The sequence below is a fragment of the Pseudorca crassidens genome, chromosome 5 (genome assembly GCF_039906515.1).
Source record: "Pseudorca crassidens isolate mPseCra1 chromosome 5, mPseCra1.hap1, whole genome shotgun sequence".
NCBI classification, from domain to species: Eukaryota; Metazoa; Chordata; class Mammalia; order Artiodactyla; family Delphinidae; genus Pseudorca; species Pseudorca crassidens.
This window is the reverse complement of record NC_090300.1, coordinates 79,086,676-79,112,141: the sequence shown is the minus strand read 5'-3', so window position 1 is coordinate 79,112,141 and position 25,466 is coordinate 79,086,676. Positions and strand designations below refer to the sequence as shown.

At 46.7% G+C, this 25,466-nt stretch overlaps 1 protein-coding gene across 8 annotated transcripts in view; it reads right to left on the bottom strand.

The window, feature by feature from the left end:
• The window catches only part of SLC12A8 (solute carrier family 12 member 8), a 133,253-nt gene extending 110,514 nt beyond the window's left edge, over window positions 1-22,739 (bottom strand). The window contains exons 1-3 of one of the 8 annotated variants that reach the window (XR_010943693.1): window positions 22,519-22,739; window positions 21,233-21,327; window positions 3,054-3,200 (exon numbers count right to left, since the gene is read on the bottom strand). Coding sequence is in view for 7 of the 8 variants with exons in the window: in XM_067738640.1 (XP_067594741.1) it covers window positions 3,054-3,200; window positions 21,233-21,283 (198 nt within the window). In the remaining variant the exon portion in view is untranslated. Of the gene's footprint in view, window positions 1-3,053; window positions 3,201-21,232; window positions 21,328-21,860; window positions 22,076-22,145; window positions 22,243-22,518 lie in introns of those variants that run through there. The other 7 variants (XM_067738640.1, XM_067738644.1, XM_067738643.1 and 4 more) reach the window with 7 other exon arrangements.
• Window positions 22,740-25,466: the final 2,727 nt, after the last annotated feature.

The following is a 25,466-nucleotide window of genomic DNA, read 5'->3' as shown; positions in this document are numbered from 1 at the left end:
AAGCCAGCTGCAGTTACTGAGGCAACCCTATGAAGAGGCCCACGTGACAAAGCCTGACAACAACCTCACAAGTGATCCTGGAAACAGACCCTCTGCCAGTGGAGCCTTCCGATGAGAGTGCAGCCCTGACTGACAGCTTGGCTGCAACCCCATGAGAAACCCTGAGCCAGAGGCACCCAGCTAAGTTGCTCCTGGATCCCTGAACCACAGTAACGACAAGACAACACATATTTGTTGCTTTAAGCCGCTAAGTGTTGGGATAATTTGTTGTGCAGCAATAAATAATTAACACAACTTGTACTTCACTTTGGGGATGGGACTGACACTTCTGGATAGCCATTTCTCAAAAAAGTCACCCAGCAAGAGGGTTAAGAGGAGGCCCTAAGATTTAAGAATAGAAATAGAGAGAGCTTACCCCTCTCTCCTTCCACCGTTCCATAAGCAGCCCCTGCGTGAGGCAGAGCCCAGGGGCCCAGGCTGTCGGTGCCAGGCCTTCCTCTGCCACAGCAGTCAGGTTGCTGGGCCTCCCCTGGACACAGGCTGGAGAGGCGCTGGGCAGTGGGGTGGCGTCCGGGAAGGGGAAAAATCGGAGGTTGATCCCAGAAGCCTGAGAATGGCATCTGAGCTGGAGGATTTGTGTTTTTGGAAGTGGGGGCCCCTGTAAGTTTGGGAGGAGTATGAGAGACACCCACACCAGAGAGGTTGCTAACCTTGCTCTAAGCTTTCCACACATTAATAAAGAAAACTTTCAGACCCATCCTGGCTATGGCTAAGGCTGAACCCTGAGCTAAGGGCCTGGGTACGGAGTAGAGCAAGAGCTGAGGAAGGTGTGGCCTCAACCAGGCCTCCTAAGAGGACTAAGAACCCCATACACCCCACAACAGTGAAGCTTCATCCCCTGGAATTTGCAGATGTGATGGTTAACTTTATGTGCCAACTTGGCGAGATTATGGTGACCAGTTGTTTAGTCAAATACTAGTCTAGAAGTTGCTGTGAATGTATTTTTAAGATGGGATTAACATGTACAATCAGCTGACTTTTTTTTTTTTTTATCTTTTGGCCACGCCACGTGGCATGGGGGATCTTAGTTCCCCGACCAGGGATGGAAACCGCGGCCCCTGCATTGGAAGCGCGGAGTCTTAACCGCTGGACCGCCAGGGAAGTCCCACAATCAGCTGACTTTAAGCAAAGGAAATTATCCTCCATAATGTGGGTGGTTCTCATGCAATCAGTTGAAGGCCTTAAAAGCAAAGACTGAGGCTTCCCGAAGAAGAAGGAATTTGGTCTCCAGACTGCAACACAGTAGTTCTGTCTGAGTTTCTAGGTTTTGGACTCAAAAAACTGCAACATCTATTCCTACCTGCATCTCACTTATCCTACAGATTCGGGACTTGCCAGCCCCCAAAATCATAGAGCCAATTTCTTACCATAAACACATACCCCTCTCTCTCTCTGCCTCCATGAGATGATAGAAAATATATACAGCCGTCCCTAGGTACCCACAGGGGGATTAATTCCGGGACTGGTCTTGGATACCAAAATCTGCGGATGCTCAAGTCCCATTGTCAGCTCTTCCTATCTGCAGTTTCCCTTCCACGGATTCAACCAACCGTGGACCGTGCAGTACTGTATTATTTATTGAAAAAAACCTGAGCATAAGTGGACCGTGCAGTTCAAACCCATGTTGTTCAAGGGTCAACTTGGTCTCTGCACCTGGTTCCTGGCACAGAGCTCCTGAAACCTTGTCATTTCTTAAGTGACAAGAGCACTAGAAGCATCTCTTGTTCTAACATTTGTTTTTGACCCCATCCCTGACACGGGGCTCCTAAAACCCTTGTAAATTCCTAAGCGATTAAAACCACAAGGAGCATTTTTTGTTCTAATGAGGTCGCTGTTAGTGGGCTGCTGGATGGGGGCTGGTCACCAGAAAGACCAAGGCGCGATTAGAAGCTTGGAGTTTTCACCAGCACCACCCCCAACACACATATACACACTTCTCTAGAGAGGGGAGAGGGGCTAGAAATGGAGTTAATAATTGATCATGTGTGATGAAGCTGCTATAAAAATCCCCAAAGAATGGGGTTGGAAAGCCTCCAGGTGGGTGAACATAGCCACATACCAGGAGAGTGATGTACCCCAACTCCACGGGGACAGAAGTTCCTGCTCTTGGGACCTTTGCAGACCTTGCCCTGTCTTGATCATAATCCTTTAATAAGCTAATAAACATAAATAAGTGTTTCCCTGCTGCTCTAGCAAATTAATGGAATCTGGGGGGGCGTGGGTCATGGGAATGAGGGGGTCGTGGGAATGGGGGGGTCGTGGGAACCCCGGATGCACAGCCTCGGTCAGAAGCATAGGTGACAACCTGGACTTGTGATTGGCAGCTGAAGTGGGTGGGGGCAGCTTTGTGGGATGGAGCCCTTAACCTGTGGGATCTGATGCTCTCTCCAGGTAGTGTCAGAATTGAGTTACATTGTAGGATACTCAGCTGGTGCCACAGAATTGCTTGATGTGGGGAGAAATCTGGTGACCGGCAGTGTCAAGTGAAGTGTTCCGTGTGAAAGTAAGGAGAAAGGCACGGAGGAGAACCATAGGTTTTTACAATTTCTTCTCCCTCCCCCTCCCCTCCCCCTCCCTCTCCCCCTCCCCTCCCCTCCCCCTCCGCCTCTCCCTCTCCAGGCAGGGCATCAGACGAGTTAAAGAACACCGGGAAAGCTGGAGACGGTCACAAACTGGAGGCAAACTTGCCATCAGCCTGCTCTCTCTGACCCACCTCTAGTCCCACCCACAATGTGCCCTGACTTCCGTGCTCATATTCCTATAGGTAAATCCATGGTGAGGCTTCCACAGGAACCTCTGTCTGAGGCCCAGGTTCTCAGGATTCTCATTTAAAAAGCAATACTAGCTACTCCATGTACTGGATCTTGTTCTGTGCTTCCGGAGCATCAATGCTTCAGGAATCTGTTGACTACACTGTGGAATACCCAAGGGTGACAGAGCTTTAAATGCCCCAGGCCCACAGGAGGCTCCAGGGCCACCAGCTCATCACTCACCACCAGCCAGCCAGTCCTCAAGAAAAGGACAACCCCAAAAATGTTGATCATGCAGGACGTGAACACACCATCCCAGGTCCCGAACAGCACTGGTTCCCATATGAACAGCTGGATCTTCCACCAGGGCTGGGGCTGGGCCAGAGCCTCCTGAAAACAGGGCACACAGGAGTCAGCTCAGCAGCAGTGGGGAGGGCTGGAGCGGGGAGGGAACGGAGGTGGGGGCTGGGAGAACTCAGCTTTAAAGCTCTCCTGTTGGGCCATGCCCTGCAGGCCTGTGCGCATAGCAATTCCTGCGCCGTTTGCAGCGCAGACAAGCTGTTCAGCAAACTCGGTTCCCTTTCCTTCCGGCCACTCGGGAGACTGCATTTCCCAGTCTCTTTACAGGCGGTGTGGCCACGTGACTGAGTTCCAGCCGCTGGGATGCGGGTGAGCGCGGGATGCTGGGCTCCAGCTCTGACATCGGTCAGGAGCTCTGGGTGACACCATCCTCCCTTTCAGTCTCTCCCTTCCTGGTGGGAAGAGCAGCTTCCAGCAGTTACTAATCTTTGGGGAACCTCCCTTTACTTACCTTTTTCTCCTCTGGCTCTTCTAACACTTCTGTAATGAACTCTATGTATTAAATTCCCTCTGTTGAAAACATCTAGGGCAGTTTCTGTGTTCTTGACTGAACCCTGGCCGGTACGGTGATCCCTAAGTGCCCTTCCATCCCATACCCCAGGGTCCCAAGGCATCATCTGGCAGTCGTCTAGAATCACAGGCTAACAAGTGGTGAAACAGATGCTTTCCTCATTTTTCCAATTCAAAAACAACAAAGGCACTTACAGTACACTCATACAGAAACTCTTCACTAAAAAGACTAAACCTTATGGAAATACTAAAACGATCTTAAACAACATCAGTAGCCACTCATACGATGAACTGCTCCTGCACAGGTTTAGTAATTAACCTAAATTCAGACATCACTGGACTCTTCCAATGGCCTCAAACTACTGCAGCAGTGATGAAGTGATTCTCACCTGGGGGTGGGGAAGGGAGGCACCCAACTAAGACCCACCGTGTGCACTAAGTCTAACTGGTGCGCGTATGTGATCTATAACCTCAGGGAGATGGCAGAGAAGTCAAGGGACAGGGGACATCTAAGGTCCAGAGTCAGGGGCAGAGGCCCTGAACAGCTGAGAACAATGGGTGCGCTCATGATCTAGGACCAAGGCCAAAGGTCAACTATGCTCAGTCAAAACGAAAGGAGAGGATCCCAGCTTCCCCCCTTGTATCGTACACCTACAGGTGAAAAAAGGGCCTCAAGACATCACCAGGGCCATCAGCGAAGCCACGCAGGACAGATGGGCCGGGGGGCTCCTGACACCAGCTGAAACACCTTTCATCTCTGTATATCTCTGTGCATCTGTCTTTTGCAAACCACTAATGAGGAATCTCCTGAAAGTCAATAAACATGAGAACAGTGATCTTGGCTAAGAGCAAAGACCCTGCCAACCTATGCTTATCTTTGAACAAATGGTACCAAGGGACTTTGTGGTAAGTAAGATTGTTTTCTAGGATCCTAATCTCAAAACTCAGGACCTGGCCCAACTTCCCGTCTCTACTTGTGTTCGCTTCCTACCATGGCTTGTTACAGGGCTACTATTTATTAGAAACAGTCATAACAATAGCAACTATCAGCAACAAAGAGTAATAATTTAGGGAGTGCTTTCAGCTTCCACATCAATTCCCCACTTTGGTGCTCAGGTCACCCCGGGAGCGAGGCAGGGAGAGGGCCCCTGTCTGCAGCCAGCCGAGGAAAGCAAGCCCTGGAGAAGAGACACAACCAGCCTAGGTCCACAGTTGGGGTTTGAATTCCCCAACCCAGACTGTAAAACCTGCACCGCAGGTCACAGGCCCTTTTCTCTCCTAAATGTCAATGTTTCAGGTGCAATTTCTAACATCCTGGATTTCGCTTAATTGTGAGTACCTCTGCTTTACCCTTAAAATTCCTGTTGTGATTTTAGAAACTGTATTCCTCTGTCATCACAGCCTTCATATTTCCCCTGTAAAACCTGCTTTGTTTATTTGTTTATTTACCTAATGGGGGTATGAAAAGCTTTTCACTCCCTGGATCTCACTGGACTGAATCAGCCTTAAAGGTGCGTCACAGATGAATGAGGTCGAAACTTTAGGAGACTCTTTACCCTGAGAATAAAGGTGTAAGTGAAGGTATACAGGGTTTGAAATGGGTTTGGTGCCCAAGTCATGACAGTTTATTTCAGGACATTTAGAGGAGTGCACATACCTTTTCTTACCAAGTGACACAAGAACACAACTAAGTCTCCCCAAACCCTGCTCATCTGATACTGGCAAGAAACACCTAAGTTTGACCCAAGGTTGGGGCCCTGATGTTTTGAGAGAGAGAGAGAGAGACATAAGCCAATGAGAGAAAAGGCAGAAGAAACAAAAGCACCAAAAAGGGGAGCCAGGATGAGATGGAGAACCCTAGAATAAAATGACAAATAGGTACTCGGGAGACCCCAAGGGACAATTCCCAGCCCCCCCCCCCCCCCCCCCACCGCAGACATGCTGCCACCAACATCAATACAGAACGCCAACCCACGGGGCCCATGCTTGTCACCTCTCCCTGGCCCACCACACCCTCCAGCCTCCCCACTTTCAGGACGCCTTCAGCCTTCTGCACTGCCCCAGGGTTGGTCTTGTGGAGAGTACCGGCCTGACAGGCAGCTCAAACCAGCTCCCTTGCATAGTAACTACCATCGGGCCGGCTCAATTCTGACACCAGTGCCAGTGGGGGGCGGTTTCTCCTACACCAAGCAATTCTCTGACACCAGTGGGTGTCCCATAGTTCAAGACAACTCCGACACTGCCCGCCCAGAGACAGTGCCATCCCACAGTCAAGGGCTCAGTCCTACCAGACTGCCCCTCAGATGCCAATCCCAAGTCCACGTTGTCACTCTGCTTCTGACCTACGGGCTACTGATCAGAGGTTCCCACCACCCCCGTCTTGGGTTCAGTTAATTTGCTAGAGCGGCTCACAGAACTCAGACAAACATTTTACTTACTAGATTACCAGCTTATTATGAAAGGATATGACTCAGAAGCCACTAGATGAGGGGGTTTAGGGAAAGGTTTGAGGTCCATGCCCTCTCCCAGCGCAGCACTCTCCCACCATCTCCACGTGGTCACCAACCCAGAAGCTCTCCAAACCCTCTTTATTGGGTTTTTCTGGCGGCTTCATCACATAGGCATGACTGATTAAATCACTGGTCATTGGTGACTGATTTAACCTCCAGCTCCTTTCCCCTACCCTGAAAGTTCCAACCCTCCGATCACATGGCTGGTTCCTCTGTAACCAGCCTCCATCCTAGGTGATTCTAAAAGTCACCTCGCTAATATAAACCCAGTGGTGTCTGAAGGCATTTGCTATGAATATCAAGACACCTTATCACTTTTATCACTTAGGAAATTCCAAGGGTTTTAGGAGCTCTGTGCCAAATATCTATTTATTATAAATCACAGTATCACAACTGGCTACTCCCCAACCCTGCTGTCTGTCTGTCCTGCCAGCTCTCTCCGATCCCCTTCAGCTCTTGCGCAGAGAGGCTGCAGGCAGAGCCATGTCTGCAGCATAAGCAGACATCCAATAGGAGGACAGAATACCAGCTTCTCCCCCCCACTCAGGGACCGCATGCCAAACCCCCTCCTTTATGGGAGGGTAAGGAAGCTCATCTTGTCTCATATATGCCCTCCCACAAAGGCCGTGGCTCACAGACTCTCCCTTTGTGCCTCTCCCTAGTCATTTCTGTTGCCCAGGGAGAGGGAGGTGGAATAGCTGGGGTGACAGGGGGTGATAGTTGGGCCAGTTCTGGGCTATCTTGTGCTTGGTACCAACTGTTGATAACTCTCTTAGAACCTCATTGTCTTCAGATTTGGGCCCCAGTCATCAATTCCAAAATAACAAGAGTCTCATTCAACACTCCACGACAGACATGACAGGTTGCGGGGAAAGGCAGGTGGCCGTAGGATGTGTGCTGTGCCCAGTATGGAGGCTACTGGGAAGCAGGGGTGGAAACTAAGAAAGAAGAGACAGAAAAGTGAGGGGCAAAGCAATCCCTCAGAAAGGGGACCACAAACATCCTCAAGGGGCAGGTTCCTCTCTTTCCTGAGGACCCTCAGGTTGGCAGGGACAACTTGGCAGGTTCCAGGGCACAGAGACTTGGAGTCTGGCCACGGGTGATTGCACCTGTGCGCTGCTCATTGCTAGGGCTTTCCTTCCCAACCTCCCAGAACAAGGAGCCAGGCCCTCTAAGCCCAGGACTGCACCCCACACTGGAGACAGCACGGCCACCTGGTGGGTGTTTTAGTTCAGAGGTAGAAGTCTTTCTCCCATGAGAATCTTCACACTCGAGCAGGGCATCTAGAAAGACAGGGAAATCACACCTGAAATGTGTCCAGAGTGGGAAACACGTGACTTCCTGCATCCAGCAAGTGGAGCTGAGTAAGACAGAGAAAAGCTCTGCTACAGGCAATGATGCGAGCTCCCACCCAGGAGCCTCTTGTCTCAAACAGCCACCGCCCTCCCACAGGCCACCTTCCAGGCCTTACTGAACACATCTGAAATGTGAGAAAACACGTATTCTCTCTCCTGGCAGCTGGAGGAAAGGAGACTGGTAAGAAACTCTGCTTCTGCCCACTGGGGTCAGGAGCGGATCAGAGCAAGACATAGCCTGCCCCTTCCTCCCAAAGACTGGGTCTACCTGGAGCACGCACACATGCTCCAGCAGCTTGCTTTCTGAAAGCTAATCATTTAATTATTACTCGCACATCAGAGAATATCCCAAGCTGCTGCTGAACTGTGACGCACTGAGCAGAGTGGGTGCCACATTCCTTTCCTCTGGCTCTGAACAGGCACCACAAGCTGCAGCTGGGCAGGGGGGCAGCAGGGCTCCACGGGCCAGCAGCCCCCTGTGGTACCTGCATCCGATGCAAGTAGCTACATACCTGCCTCAAGGTGGGCTGCGCAGCTTAGATGAGGTGATAATCGTGAAAGTTTTTTTGGTTAGCGTGAAGCACATCAGGCAGTTTTAAATGGGGGTGAGGATTTCCTCAGGAAAGTTGGGAGGAAAGGAAAGAAGAGAGGTCTTACTGACTGTGCATCTTCTATCTGCCCTGGTACCTCGTCCTCATGTTTCAGGTGAATCCTTGCTCTACAGTTCAGCCTGAAATCTGCCTCTCTCCAAACCCTGCCCAGTCCCAGCGCTGGGGCAGCTGGCCCCTTCTGTATTGTACTAGGAGTTCGAGAATGGGTGTCCGATGAGCGCTCTGCTACCCTGACTGAAGCTGGTAATGGGAACTGCTCCGCAGGACCCACATGGAGTGGCCAAAGCCTGATGTCCCTGGATTCGAATCTGGGCAGCACGCTTGGCCAGCACTGATTTAGGCACTCCTAGAAATGTGAGATCTTCGTGGCTGTGCGGATCTCTTCTGCACAGAACAGGTTCAAAAGCCAGTGTCTCCGTAACAGTAGTTCCCGGTGCTTGATCTGTGGCTCTTCCATCTCGTGCATCCCGGTCCAAGGCCGGGAATCTCCCAAGGCACAACCTGGTCAAGCAACCACAAAGGCCCAGGAGTGGCAAGACCCGCGGACGCTGTGACAGCGTTGATGTTGGTGGGGCCCCTGCCCGAGCTCTGCCTCTCAGAGCTATACAGCCGCTCATTCCCCACAGAGCGGCCACCTCTGTGCTCAGAATGAAGAACCCAAAGACACAATGCTCTGGGCACCTGACAGCACCCCGCAGATCTAAATTCCCACAGCAGCGATGCCATGGCCACCTAAACAAGCAGAGCTTCCCCTTCCCTTCCCAGCCTCCTTGGCCAAAGGACAGAGCCCTCCTGCGAGACTCAGGCTGCCACTAGACAGTCTACCTCAGTTTAACATCAGGAGGAGAAACACAGACCCTAATGCCCTCCCCCAGTAACAGGCAAACCAGCTAAAAATCAACTGCAATAGATGTATTTTTCTAGGTGCTTCAGTGGATCAGACAATACTATACTCATTTAAGGATTCTTATGTACTAAGTACTTTTGACGTTTGGAATCACATCAATGTTTTATATACTCAAAATCAAATCAAATCGACAGGATGAGAGAGAAAAATTAAAACAGAATGCAAAGAGAAACCAATTAACCTCACTATAATTCTAATGAATAATATAACCACACCGAAAGTGGAAAAAACTGAGCAGAGTTAATTTTTTTTTTTTTTTTTTTGCGGTACGCAGTCCTCTCACTGTTGTGGCCTCTCCCGTTGCGGAGCACAGGCTCCGGACGCGCAGGCTCAGCGGCCATGGCTCACGGGCCCAGCTGCTCCGCGGCATGCGGGATCTTCCCGGACCGGGGCACGAACCCGTGTCCCCTGCATCGGCAGGCGGACTCTCAACCACTGCGCCACCAGGGAAGCCCCAGAGTTAACTTTTGAACATAGCACTTTGACTATGTGCTCTCAGTCTAAAGACAAATAACTAACTACAAACTAATACAAATTCTAGATAGAAAGTTTGTTTTTTGCAGGGGTAGGAGTTACCACTCCTGAATCTACTTTCCATGAATTGCAGGACTAAGCAAATAAGTAAATGTACCGACTGGGCGTCAAGTTTCTCACTGTTGGAGAAGGTAGTTAAAATTAAGAAAAGAGGAAAGAAGAATGAACCCTGGTGTTATAAATTAGAATTAGAGGTATCAGTTTGAATTTATAGTTTTTAATATATAGAGATAGATGTATCTATACATATCTATATATCTATATCTATAAATATATATCTGTCTACTTAAAGGGTCTGTAAGTCAAGATACCCCAGTAGCAATGAACATACCTAGCACCCAGATCTTGGTCTCTAAATACCATTTCTCACTTTAAGGAGCCAGAGCTCTTTGGAGAAATAGCTGATTCAGGGCCGGGGCAGAAAAAGTACAAAATAAGCCTACAATATTTTGTGCCAGAAAGTAAGGAAGGGCTCCTAAAAATGATGAGGATGTGTCATAAGGACATAGAAGCCAGCTTGAAGGGGCACCCACTGGCCAAATCTGGAACAATTTGAACATCAAAATCAATAATAATTGCAATAGAATACACATGGAAAAAATAAGAATCTGAGTCCATACAGATATAAGCAAATGAATAAATTAAAGTAAGAGGAAGGAGGGAAAATTCTTCTTTATAGAAGACCAAGTAATATATGTAGAAGAAATGATGATGTTAGAAAACCACCATTCTGCAACCATCACAGTAATAACTGAGTCTGCCAAGAATCATCAATGTTTGCTAAAGCTAATGGGTAGAAAACTGATGAGGAACTGGATATTTCCATAGTCTCAAAGTATCCCCAACAAATTATTTATTAGTTACAAAGGGAAAATTAGTAACTTTAGAGTGGATTAACCTAGTGGGCACCACCTTAAATAAGTAACCAAAGTTAACATTACCAATAATGAGACAAGTGGAAACCCTGTACCTCCCTCCTGATATGATGCCTGGAAAAGAACACAATATCATTCTATGAGTTCCTGCCAAAAATGCAAAACCTGAATCTAATCATGAGAGTTCATGTCCCAAACTCAGAAATATTCTACAAAAAAAACTAGTCTGTGTTTTGCAAAAAAAGGTCAAGATCACGAAAGACAAAGAAAGGCTAAGGAACCATTCCAGATTAAATGAGACTAGAGAGGTGTGATGACTAAATGCACTGCGTGATGCTGGATGGGCTCCCAGTCCGGGAGAAAAAGCTACAGGATATAAGTGAGATAACTGGCAAAAGTGGACTGTGAAACTGTGGATTAGATAATAGGATTTATCAATGTTAAATGTCTTGATTTTTTTTTTTTTTTTTTTTTTTTTTTTAGTATTCCATAGTCCAGCCATCCAGGCATGGACTATGGTTATTTTATTTTATTTTATTTGACCACACCAAGCAGCTTGTGGGATCTTAGTTCCCTGACAAGAGGTTGAACCCAGGCCCTTGACCATGAAAGTGTGGCATCCTACCCACTGGACCAGGGAGTTCCCTAAGGGTCTTGATCTTGATAAATATAATGTGGTTAGGTAAAAGAAAAGTCCTATTCTCAGGAAATAGACAATGAAGTATTCATGGATAAGGGGACATGATGTCTACAAATTAGTTCCAAATGGTTCAGGAAAAAAATATATATAATCGAATATAATAGGTATTAAAATATATATTATATATATGGAATAGAAATATATGTATATATATAGAGAGAGCACACAAATAATAAAGCAAAAGGACAAAATGTTAATAACTGGTAAATCTGAGTCAAGAGTATATGGTGGTTGTTTGTACTGCTGTGACTTTCTACAAGTGTGAAATGTTATCAAAATTTCAAAAGTTTAAAAATAAATAAATAGTAAAAGCAATTTTTATTTTTTAAAAGAAGCCCAGACATATTTAAAGAACAGCTTGTTCACTCTTGTACCTCTAGTGCCTAACATGGAACAGATACTTACTAAATGTGTTAGTTAAATGAATGAATGAATGAATACAATGTGCTTTAGAGAGTGACATTAGACACCTCTTTTAAGGTAGCAGAATATGCACTTTCCTACCAAATTACCATGACAATGACAGAAAAGATGTGTTGTTTTTTTTTGAAAGTATGAAACTATAGTTATAACTAGAAAGGGAAAAAACCAAGTGCTACTAGCAGATCAGACATTTGGAGAGATTCCTGCAGATGGGCTTGGAGGGGCAAAAAAAAAAGCAAGTGATAGAGCAGCCCAGGGCAGCCAAGAGAAGAGCTGCCTTCCAAGGCACCTGAGAAGTTCCAAGTTCAGAGCCAGCAAATGCTAGGAGAAGACATAGGCCGCAGCAATCATTGGGCATAACATTATCTTGGAGGCTTTATCATGTAGATGGAAGTAACGTATATAGCATAAAAGACTGGATGGCAGGGTTGGTAAACGTGCCTATGTGATTATCAAGTTCCTGCATTTTACACTGAAGTGGCACAATATTAACTCTAAACAAACTGAAAATTCTTAAATGTATATTTTTCTCTTTTTTTTTCTCTCTTTTCTTTTTCCCTTTTTTGCAGTATGTGGGCCTCTCACTGTTGTGGCCTCTCCCGTTGCGGAGCACAGGCTCCAGATGCGCAGGCTCAACGGCCATGGCTCACGGGCCCAGCCGCTCCGCGGCATGTGGGATCTTCCCGGACCAGGGGCACGAACCCGTGTTCCCTGCATCAGCAGGCGGACTCTCAACCACTGTGCCACCAGGGAAACCCTAAATGTATATTTAATCTCTAGAGCAGCCATTCTCAAACTTTTTGATCTCCAGACCCCTTTACATTCTTAAAAATTACTGAGGATCCCAAAGAGCTTTTGTTTATGCATGCTACAACTATCAGTATTCACCATATTAGAAACTTAAAGGGCGATATTTTCAAATACTTATTAATCATTTAAACATAATAATAATAAACCCATTATCTGTTAAAATAAGTAACATGTTTGCATGAAAAATAACTACTTTCCCAAACAAAAATATTCAGTGAAAAGAGATGCCTTGTTATACATTTTGCAGATCATTTTAATGTCTGGCTTGATAGAATACAGCTGGATTCCCATATCTACTTCTGCATCCAATCTGTTGTAAAATGTTGTTTTTTAAATACATGAAAACAATTTGGCCTTCCATACTTCTATAGTTAGAAAAGGAAAGAGTAATTTACTACCACTATTCCATATATGAAAAAAATTCCTGTCACCCAAAAGATAAGAGAATTATACTCAAAAAAAGGTGACATGGAATATAAGAAACAGCAGTAGCTGCATATGAACCAGAAGAATTAAAGGGAACTTGAAAAAAATTAAGACTCTGTAGCTCAGAAGCAGCAAAGCCTTAACAACTTATGCTTGTGTTTTCTTCTCCATGAGTCTAATAACATCATTTGGTTATTCAGTTAAACACACACATATACATCTTACTATTGTAAATTTATAGTACTATTTATAGGTGTAAAATTTTTATAAACAACTATAACAAACATGGAAATACTCATTACAATTACAGAAAAATATATAAATTTTATAAACCTTGACAATGTAAAAATAATAATCCAACTAACAAAAAATTCAAAATGAAATGAGAGAAATGGAAGGAAGAGTAAATGTGCCAATGTCCTCTTTTTTAATATCAGGAAGCAATAAGTAAACTGATAATAAATTGATAACTTAGTCTAGAAATTGAGGTATAAATAAATTATTTAAAGTTATAATGATAACCACTAGGGAAAATGAAAACCAGAAACCATTGGTGACTGTCTCTGGGGAACGGTGGTGAAGGAACAGAGGAAGAAGGCTTTTAATTTTATATAATTCTCTCGTTTAAAAAATTTTTTTTACTGCATGCATGTAGTACGTGTATAATAAAAATAGTAACATCTTTATTTGAAGAAAAATTTACCACTTTATTAGAAGTATTTGAAAAATAAAATGCTGACTTCAAGTTAGTAATATATTTATAACTCAACTTCATTTTATGCAGTGGATGGATGTGATTTGAATCACATTTTAAATGTACTGGAAATATAGTCTACTTAAAAATAGAGAAGTCTCTGGTAAAATTAATGTCTGTCCCTAACATTTGTGTATCTTTTTTAAAAATTAGAATTTGCCTTTGCTTTGTGTTGTTGTTTTTTGGTTTTGGGGTTTGTTTATATGTTGTTTTTTTTTTTTTCTACTGATAATTGCCTAAAATAAAAAGGGAAAGCTACTCAAAATGAGTCACAGCTTTCTGTTTTAAGTTCTATAAACACTGGGATTCACTTTAGAGCAAATTTATCACCTGGACCAGACATAACTATTTTTGGCTAAATGAGGGTCACTAGGCTACCATGGCTTCAAATTAATCAGTGAGCCTGCACTCTAGAGCCCACGAGCCACAACTACTGAGCCCATGTGCCACAAATACTGAAGCCCAAGCCCCTAGAGCCCATGCTCCACAGCAAGAGAAGCCACCACAATGAGAAGCCCGTGCACCTCAACGAAGAGTAGTCCCTGCTTGCTGCAACTAGAGAAAGCCTGCGCGCAGCAACGAAGACCCAAACAGCCAAAAATAAATAAATAAAATTAATAAATTTTTAAAAATTAAAAAAAAGAATCCGCCTGACAATGCAAGGTACATGGGTTTGAGCCCTCGTCTGGGAAGATCCCACATGCCGTGGAGAAACTAAGCCCGTGTACCACAACTACTGAGCCAGCGTGCCACAAATACTGAAGCCTGCGCGCCTAGAGCCCATGCTCCGCAACAAGAGAAGCCACCGCAATGAGAAGCCCATGCACCACAATGAAGAGTAGCCCCCGCTCCCTGCAACTAGAGAAAGCCTGTGTGCAGCAACAAAGACCCAACGCGGCCAAAAATATCAATCAATCTATCAATCAATCTTATGGATCAGGGAAGAGACGAACCTTCCCAGGGCTAACCAGTTCTTATAGATAGGAAACAGCTGGCGAGGAGCATGTCTCTCGTATGCAAACTTACCAATTCTGAGTATATTCCCCAAGCCACCTCCTTTATCTAATTCTCACACAACGAGCCAGTATTTCTCCTGCCCTAAATCATCCCCAGGCCAGGTGCTAGGAAACTAGAGACCATCTCTATAGCCAAAGCCCACCAGAACTATTCAAACCAGCCAGTCCTAAGCTGTTCGCTCTGCCCTGCCTTGCCCAGGGTACAACAAAGGCTCTGGCCCAGGCTTTCCCTTCATTCCTGCTTTTGTCTCCTGACCAGAACCTGACACTTCCCCTGTGGCCCTGCATGGCATTCCTCCTTCTCTTGGGAAATGTAAGCAATAAATTCTTCTTCCAATGGCACTGATTTCTCTGTGTCCTCACTCAATCACCTCTACAAATGAAGATCCTGTGGGTACAAGTGAGACAATCCCACCTAATTCATTTCAGTGAAGAATCACTTTCATTCTAGTTTCTAGGGAACCTTCATCCAGAAAATGTGTCCATTCCACTTTTTACAAATATGAAGCATTTTCAGAGCACTGTCATTTTCAGGGTTGACCTCCTAGGCTAAGTGATACACAGGGCTGTAAAGTGGAAAGGGGTGAAGATAACAGAGAAAGAGAAGGAAAGGGCGACAGAGCCCACATGCAAGCTGCAGACTTATCTCAACCCCGAGAGTGGTTTCTGCCCTTTCTTCTCTCCCAGGTTCCAGCACCATAGCCTCTTTTCTTCTGTCACCTCACATAGGTGGTTCTGTCCGGGTACCACTGGTCTTTCACAGTGAAGCTAATAGCTTAAGTCTCCAACACCCTTCACTTGCATTAAGTCCCTCCCAAAGATTACACCTAATTTTGTATTTGTATCCTTTTTACTAAAGAGAATCGCTAAAAACTTTACAAGCTTCATGCCCTATAGAAGCTGGGAGGGTGATAGGGGTCACGGCTCCAGGAATCCCAGATGTGAGCCCTTCTCTTCCACCCAACCACCCTGGACCCCAGTTTCCCTATCTGTACAAGAGGTGCTAACACGACAGTCTTGTCCTAGGTTCCCTTTTCTCCTCAGATGCATTCATTTCTCTATAGTCTAACAAAGCAATATGCTGTTACCTAGCATGTGGCTGCCAAGGCTTGCTTTGCATATTGGCTTTTTAAAGATGCTAAAATGGGCCTGAAAAACGCATAGCAAAAATATAAGTCAGTTCGTCACTGTACACTGGCTAATAAGGGCACAGAAAACGAGCAAAGCTTGTGCGATGAAGCCTGAGACCAATGCTCAAAATTATAACCTAAAGATTGACTGCATTAAGATCAACCAGAGCCGTATTATGGGGTCAGGGGGTCATGGGCTTGGTTCCCACCAGGGTCTGCCACTCTTTGTATGTATCTTTGGGCAAGTCATTAAACATCTCTAGGCTTCTCTTCTGACAAGCTAAGCAAGGGGCCTGGACCAGAGGATCTCTAAGATCTCAGAGGATCTCTTTTTTCTTTTGAGTCTGAGAGTTATTCGCTGCAATAATTTGTACCCCCCCTGTCTCTTAACATGTTCGCTTCCTTCTGCCTCTCTTGCTGGTGCCACTCAGCCTCACAACTCGACCAGACTCTCTTTCTTTCTCTTGCCACGCTGAGCTAACCTAGGTTAAGCCACTGAACTGAGGAGGGGAAGACAGGGAACGAGCAAAGGAGAGCACAGAGAAGGGAAAGGTAAGGCAGGGAGTCTGGCGGGGCGGAGTCCTGGTGCAGGGTCAGAGGCGGCTGGTACCCTGGCTCAAACGTGGACCAGATGCCACAGCTGGGTCTGCATCAGGCTTGTTTCTAGGGTGACTAGCTCAGGCCAGCCAGAAGCTATCCCACAGACTTCCTAGAAGAGAGTCCTCACAGACCCACTCCTGCTGGAGCTCAAGTCTCCAGCCAGATAAAGAAGAAAGAATATGAGTTGCACTAGCTAATCTGAGGCTTTGGGTGACCCATTCTCGGGCCACAGCATGACACTGCTTCCCTTTAACTTTTTCTGGAGACTGTCCAACCCTAAGAGAAGGGAAATAGCACATCAGATTAGTGGGAGGCATCCCTTATTCCATCATAATTAAGAGGTTTCTGTTTTAATATCTGCAGCACTAGCTGGAGATCCAGGCAAGAACAGGCACTCAGTAAATACCTGTTACACTGAGCTGACTTCTCCCCATTTCCCACACTAACAGCTGGGTCCTGCTGGACTTCAGACCTCGCACAGATGTCTACTTTCCCTCTCTCCCTGTCTCCAGCCATCTGCTTTCTCCTGCCAGCTTCATCTTCCTGACACACCGTGTCTGTCACAGTCCTCTCTGTCCAGCGACTGACGGAGACGCGCATGGAATCGAAGGTCATCAGCCTTCCATTCACCTCCCTCTGGCACCAGCTGCTCCTTAGCTTTCCAGCCCCATGTTTCACAAACAGCCTACTCGACTGGGTTTCAGTGTGAAACCTGCTTCATCCAATCACTGAACATGCACTGTATTTAGTGCTCACAACGTGACAGGCACTGGGCCAGATCCTTCTGCATATGGCATAAGAACCCTGAAAATCAGGTACGCTCACCCCGTCTCGCAGTTGTAGACGCAGACTGCAAGCCCAAGAGTAACTTGCCCAAGGGCCCAGCACATCTAGTGGCACAGTCAGAATTCAGAACCCAGGTTTCCAGGTTCAAGTCCACCACCCAACCACACTGCACATCAATGCAGTGCCTGGGGACAGAGGCTCCCAGAAAAAGACTCGCACCTCCACAGGTTCAACAGGCCCTCAAATACACACACACACATTCCCAAACCACTCCAGACCCATCTAGGCCTAGAAAGCACCCCATCTTCCTCAATGGACTGCCCACCCCACATTGCCCATAGTGTCTTGCACAATGTACCACACTCTGGTTTTGGCCGAGGGAATCACTCCGGACTTGGGACTCCTGCCTTAGGTGTTTTACCTGACCTTGCTGTGCTGAGTCATGCATTCATGTGCCAACTGAACCCTCTGACCATCTATATCACTACCTCGTGGACCAAACACATACTCCCCGCATCAGTTTTATTATTAGCCAACATTTACAGACTGCGTCCTATGAACTGAGCGCTATACTAAACATTTACATGAATTATCTCTGTTAATCTTCATAATTCCCTAAGGTACTTTCTATTACTGTAGTCGTTTCATAGGTGAGAATACGAAGGCTTAGCCAGGTGAAGTAACTTGCCCAGAGTCACAAAGGGTTAGAGCCAGTACTTGGACCCAGGCAGCACCATCAACTCTCAGATATACAGCCTCTTCTCACTTGGTCCCCTTGACCAACACACACACACACACACACACACACACACACACACACACACACACACACACACACACACACACACACACACACACACACACAGCTACCCCATCTGGTCCTGAGATGAGTAAAGCCAAACCAAGAATCCATTCATTGGGCTTCCCTGGTGGCGCAGTGGTTGAGAGTCCGCCTGCCGATGCAGGGGACGCAGGTTCGTGCCCCGGTCCGGGAAGATCCCACATGCCGCGGAGCGGCTGGGCCCGTGAGCCATGGCCACTGAGCCTGTGCGTCCGGAGCCTGTGCTTCGCAACGGGAGAGGCCACAACAGTGAGGGGCCCACGTACCGCAAAAAAAAAAAAAAAAAAAAAAAGAATCCATTCATTCACCCCTCCACCTAACTCACAAGCATCCCCACTCTTGCCAAATCTCCTGAGAGCTACTTTCCACTGGGCACTGCCTTCTTAGTCCCGTGCTCTTCAGGCCTCAAAGCTCTTAGCAGAATTCCTGCCTCCCAGACCTGGAGTAAAGGGAGAAAAAGCTCATGGGAAACTTCTAGAGGGCCAGACACTTCGAACATATCAGCCATCCAGCCTGCTCTCTGTTCCCATAAGGCTTTGCTCGGGCCACTGGGGCAGGAGGCATAAAGCAGAAAGGATTAAAACCCGGACCTTGGCAACAACTATGCCTGGGTTCAAAGTACCCCCATTTTTCATCTGTCAACCAAAATAATCATATCTACTTCAGAATGTTGTTGTGAAGACAATGCATAGTAAATGTTCAGCCCATAATAAGTTGGTAGTTATTATCATTTTCTTACCCTCTCAGCCTCAGGGATGTGCTTCCCAACTTTACCACTGATACTTCAAGATGTAATACAAACAGCAGCTCCCTCAATCCCTAACCAGGTGAATTCCCTTAAGTAGAGCCAGCATTGATTGAGCATCTTCCATATGCTGAGCACTAATGGCAGGGACTGAGGACACAAAAATGAATAAGACATGCCCCTGAACTTCAGGAGTTCACAGCCTCAAGGAAGACAGGAAAGAAACAGCTTACTTCAATGCCACACGGCAAGTGCAGTGACAGAGCATGCTGCCAGAGGGAGCAGGGGAAGCCAGGCAGATCACAGGGGACTGTGGGGGCCAGGGCAAGGAGTCAGAACTGAATTCTAAAGGCAGTGAGAAGCCACTGAAAAGCCTTAAGCAGAGGAGGCAAATGCACAGACTTATGCTTTAAAAAGGGATCACTTTAGAAGAGATGTGAGGAAAGAAGTCAGGAAGGTATGAACAATTCAATTAAGAAGTAATACCTTGGACAAGACAGTGCAAGGGAGACAAAGGGACAGATTTCAAAGATGTCTAGATAATGAACAGCAAAGGCCATGACATTCAACACTGTCTAATCCCTCAATGTTCAGAGATTGAGGGAGAGGGAGATGGAGAGGAAGGTGACGCATAGGCCTTTACATCCATCACTTTTTTTTTTTTTTTTTTTACATCCATCATTTTAAAAATCAACTCTCGGGACTTCCCTGGCTGTCCAGTGGTTAAGACTCCCCACTTCCACTGCAGGGGGCATGGGTTCAATTCCTGGTCAGGGAACTAAGATCCTGCATGCCGCACGGTGTGGCCAAAATAAATAAATAAAAGTTTTTTAAATAAAAATCAACTGTCTCTTAAGGCACTCATAGCAATTTAGCTTGCACTAACATTTACTGACCCCTTGACTGCCAGACACTGCCTTAGGTACTTGGAGGGTTCCAGTGGCAAATCAGCTGAGAGAGAAGTATCAGCAAAGACCAGCATAGGGAAAAGACACAAGCACAGAGCCTCGGGAATGGTGACCTTCGTCTAGAAGGTGGGGTAGAAGGAGTAAGATGCAGGGGACCAGGCTCGAAACTCAGGCTGGGTCAGACTGTGCAGGGCCTAGCCTAAGGAGTTTGAACTCTGAGTGGTGGACGCGGGGAGCCATTGAAGGTTTTAAACAGAAAGAGGATCACAGCTGAGCCTTATCAGATTCCTCTCACAGAGATGAAACAAGCGCTCTCTTTTTGGAATCCCTGGAGACAAGGGCCTCACGTTTTCCATCTGGTAACCCTTTTCATGCCTAACACAGTACCCATTATTTAGGAAGTAGTCCACAAATACATGTTAGGGCCATAAACACTCATGTACAGTCTTGCAAACCCAAAGAAAACGCATTGCCAGTATGATGCGAGACTGGTCAAGCTAAATAAATTTTTTAAATAAAGTAAATAAATCAAGGTTCTCTAAGGGTCCTTGACCACATTCAAAACTTGGCCACTGGCCTTTTCATTCAGGAGCAAACAGCTCTGGGCAAGATCTGAAATATCTCTGAGGAGCTATTCCGGACCTCTAGTCCCTCATTTCTAAGCAGATTGAATACTTCAGGGGCTGGATATAAGGAGCTCAGTACAGGATGGAGGATACAGCTCTGGGCCTGCCAGGGCGAAGGGGAGCGGTACCTTTTGCTGAGCACTTGCCACTTGCCAGCCACCATGCTGCATTTTTCGTGTGTACCCATGTACATGAAGAGGGGGTAACTAGCCAGTTTGGATTCCCCCACCAACCCCGAACCCCATCTGCCTCACTAGCCTCTGCCCTTTGGCTCAGGCCTCCCGAGTGTTGGACCTTGCTCTCTTGCTACTGTGTGAGGCTATGAGTTGATTCTCTCTCCTTCTGGGGGGCTCATTCCCCCCTGTTATAATGCCAGAAAACCCTCCTACCCCTCTCTATAAAGATGAGAGAAATCCAAGGGACAGTAAAAACCTCATGGTTGAGTGATCATTACAGAGCAAAGACCCTGGGTGCAAGCAACCTCCTGACAAATGCCTAAGTATGGTTGGTTGGTTGGTTTTTAAGGGGCAGCCACTTCAATTCCATACCTGCATTGAATGTTTACTAACGCTAATGATCAGCAGGGAGAGGATAAAGAAAGAAAAACCAAAACCTGCAGACATCACAGAATCCAGAAATCTATTTGGCTTCAGCATATATGAGTTTTTCAGAAATAGAATTACCTTCTTACATTGGTTTGATTCAATATTAACGGGAGTTCATATTATCTGAGTCCTCACTCTGTTCATGGAAAACCTCCATGGGTGGGACGGGGTGGGAAGAGGAGTGTCCAGGATTCAAAATCCACTACAAATACCAAAGAAGATTTTTTGCGCACAGATGGTTAGGAATTGGCTGTAACATTTTCTCGATTAAGCTGGCATACCAAAATAAACTTCTGAGATCATTACTTTTAAAATAGTGCACTGTAATGTTTCCATTCAGCTTCCTGCCTGGTGACCTTTGCTCATGACCCCCACACCGCCCAGGCCTACCTGCTGGGCTGCCTCATGGAAGAGTTCCTGCACTTGAGACATCTGGGCCATTCTCCGGAAATGGGGGTCCTGGGAGTCTGGGTGGGGAGACCCCTCTGGAAGGTAAACAGGATTCTGGGTCAGGCTGGCTCCTCCTTCCCTGGATCCTTACGGCCCATCCTTCCTCTATACCAGATAAGGCCCTGGCTGAGGGAGGGACCTTGTTCTGCCTCATCCGGAAACATTTCCTTCCCTCTTTGGTACCCAGATAGATCCCACTCATTCTTCAGAGCCTCCCTGTGCTCAAATGTTGCTGTTCTTTGAAAACCACAGCTGCCTGCAGCTCTCTGTTTTTCCCTGAGCTCCTTCAGTACGGGGGTCAGAACCAACTGCCCAGCTGCCCAGCCCTTGAGGACAGTTTTACACTCCTCTCCATCCTTGTGAACCCCTTTGTCCAGGGCAAGGGCACCATCGGCTCACTAGGGCCAGTTGCAGGTGGTGAAAGACTTACCGAGACCCGCTCCGGAGCCGCAGCACCGACCCTTCGCGTCTGAGTCAGCGCTGGGACCCGCGTCCCTCAGGCACCCCTACTTACGGGAACCCCATACAGCGCAGCGCACGCCCCCTCCAGCCTCGGCCCCGCCCTTACCGAGTTCTCAGGAACCCCTGGGGTCGGCGGGAGGCTCGTGTGCCAGTGGCCGTGTGTAGACGCGCCAGGGGACGGCGAGGGGGTCTACCTGAGCAGGCGGGCAAAGGTGACCCAAGCCGGCCCCCTGACTACAGGACAGAGCTCCCCGGGGAGAGGAGCCGCCCCGAGACCACCCTACACACTGCCCACCCACCAGCCGCGCGGCGTCCGCCCTCACCGGTTCCCGGGACGGCCGCTCCTAGCGCTGGGCCCGCCCAGTCCCCGCCCCGCCGCCACGTGGCTAACCAGGTGTGCGCGGCGCGGGTCCCAGCTGTCTCGCCGACGAGGCGTGCCGCCCGGGCTCGAGCACCTGGGCCACGACTCTCGGGTCCAGGTGGAGAAGGACGGGGCTGCAGACACTTCCCCTCCCCAAGGGTGGTGCTTGCGCACCCGCCGCCGCCCAGGAGGGCTCCCAGAAGAAGGGAACAGCAATCTTAACACGGGTGGGGAGGGACTGGGCGGGGTGGGGGGGTGAGGGTGCGGGGGTGGACTAGGGGGAGGGTCCGCATGCTCTCAAACGTAACAGCCACTGCCTCCACCGCCTCGACAGCTCGCTCACCGCACCCCCGCTGAGGTGCCCAGCCCTGGGATTAGGGGGACAGGACGCGAGCCTACTCACTGCAGTTGCTTCTAAGGACCTGCGCGTTACACAGCACGCAGGAGTGAGAAAGGCTGGGGAGCGGGGGAGCCCGCGGCTCCCACTGGTCCGCAGCCCCCTGGACAGGTGCAGAAGCGTCTGAACAAGAGACCGTGACTGCGCTCCGGGGTTGCCAAAGTGCAGCGGCCACGCGACCAGGTGACCCTCAGACTCGCAGGAAGTGGAATTCTTTTGCCAAGAAGGTGCCCTCGGGCATGCTGAGGTGTGGGGAGGAATTACCCTCGTCACCTTCAGCAATTCCCAGAACCGGCTTGGAGGGGCGGGGAGTGAAGTAAGGTTTCCAGGGTCCCCGGCTTGCAGGGATAAAAAGAAATTAACATACAGAGAGATTAAATTATCGCTATTTCCAATCTGGCATATTTCCTAAGCCTGAAATAACTTGCTAGGCCTCCATCTGGGCTTCTGAGAAACAGAAGGGCAGCTGGGAGTACTTCCCACGCCCACATGAGCCTTTGTGTGAAAATCCCTAAAAATAGAGGTTGTTCTTTTAAAAACAAAAGGGAAGGCAAAGCCATGGGAACAGTGACAGAGCCCCAACCTCTCCTGCTCCAGCAAAGGGTTTTTTGTTTTTTGTGGGGTTTTTGGTGTGGAAATATATATAACATAAAATGTGCCATTTAAACCATTTTTAAGTGTACAATTCAGTAGCGTTATTTATATTCACCATTTGGTGCAGCCATAACTGCTCTTTCCAAAACTTTTTCATCACCCCAAACTGAGGCTCTGTACCCCTAAGCAATAAGTCCCCGCACCCCTCTACTCCCAGACAGTGGTAACCTCTAATCTATTTTCTGTCTCTATAAATTTGCTTCTTCAAGCCTATTTCACATAAGTGAAATCAGACAGTATTTGTCCTTTGTAAGTCTGGCTTATTTCACTTAGCATCATGTCCTCAAAGTTCATCCATGTTGTGGCATGTGTCAAAACTTCATTCCCAGCAAAGAAGTTTTTAATAACCCATCTCTGTAAGAGGAAAGAACCCCAGGATAAATTACAGATTAGCCACCTGTGAACAAAGCATGGCTAGGTGGGCATATTACTGGAATCCACTACGTGTCCATGTATTACATCTGTACAGAGAGTAGTAGTGCCATCTTTATTATTCACTTTGGGGTCACACATGACACTTTGTTTTTTTGCCTCAAGCTGGTTTCCAGTTTGCCGTCACCTTCTGATGAGCCTCTTTCAAAGTGTCAATGTGAACTTTGAAGAATCCACATTCAATTCCATATCAGCCTGAGCTAAAAACATTAAAAAAGGAAATCAACCCCTCTGTTCATAACCACCTACTTCCTGTCACTCATCACTTTCTAAACAAATGAAAAGTTCCCTTTGAAACTTATGAGCATCTTCTACACCTAAGAACAAATGTTTGTTTCTTCGCTTCATGTTAAGGCTAGAGAAGCCTGGCCATTTGCAAAGAAAAAAAGTGTACCCTGCTTAATGTAGATGTATAAAAATGATACTAACTGTAAACAAACAAAAAACCACTCTTATTGTATCAAAAAATAGCATACTGCCTAACCTTTGAACAGAACAATTCCATTTTTAAGATACTACCCTACATGACCTAGTACAAAGATGTTCACTGCATCATTACTTTGTAATAGTTTTTTAAAATTGTAACATCCTAACTGTCTACTAATAGAAGACTGATTACATAAGTTATGGTACAGCCATACTATGACAACCAGCACTAGAAAGAATTAGGTGTTTTTATATGTACTAACATGAAACTTTGTTCATCACATAATAATGAGTAAAAACAGCATGTTGTAGAATAATGTTCTTTTTTAAAAAGTGCATATATGTATATAGTTTGTATGGAAAAATACACATCAATTTGTTAATAGTGGGGAGGGGGATTGAGATAGTAAAATGGGAGAGGAAATCTAGTTTAATATACAAATTCTGGATTTTTATTGAATTTTTCTTCTTACAATGAGCACATGTTATTTTAGGAATCCGAAAAAAAATGAGTAAGAAAATTAAGACAAGCAATGTAGGGCAGATTGCATTTTCCAAAGATAACTGCACTAACATATTCCATCCCATATGCTCTTCTTGCAATACGACATTGACATTCCTTCAAAAAGAGATGGGAGTCTATGTTCCCTCCCCTTGAGCCAGAACGCATCTTTGTGAGTACCTCAACCAATAGGAGAAATGGAAGAAATGACACTGTTTGACTTCCTAGGTTAGGTCATAATGGCAGTGGGGAGTCCATCTGGCTTCCTTGCTCTCGGAGCACTGACCCTTGGAATTCAGCCACCATGTTGTGAGGAAGCCCAGGCCACATGGGGAAGCCACATGTTCCACCAGTAGCCAGCATCAGCTGCCAGACATGTGAGTGAAACAAGCCTTCAGATAATGATTCAAGTCCCCAACCTTAGATTCTTCCAGCTGAGGTCCCAGACACTGCAGAGCAAAGACAAGCTGCCCTTGCTGGTATCTGTCTGAATTCCTGACCACAGAACCATGAGAGATAATAAATTATTGTCGTTTTAAGCCACTAAGTTTTGGGGTAATCTGTTATTCAGCAACAGATAGCAAATACGTAGTGCATCTAACCAAGGTAAAAAATATTTTGTTTCCTTTCATAGTATTTTTAGTCATTTCAAATCGTTCAAAGTTACTGTTATTGCAGTACCATTATATTAAAAAAATCATAATGTTGTTCTTAAACTCACGTCTTTTTTTCTATTCAGGAACCACTCCAGCTAGAGTTGAAGCCCACAATAGTGAGGTTGTTGCTCTGTGTGTCTTACCCTGCTCAGCTGCAGACAGAAGATCCTTCATTGCATTCCTTTCCAGTGGTTGGTGCTGGGAACTGCCTTCTGTGTGAAAACTGGAGAAGAGACCATGTCTTGAAAAATGATCTCATTTGTCAGAAAGTCTGAACCCTGGGG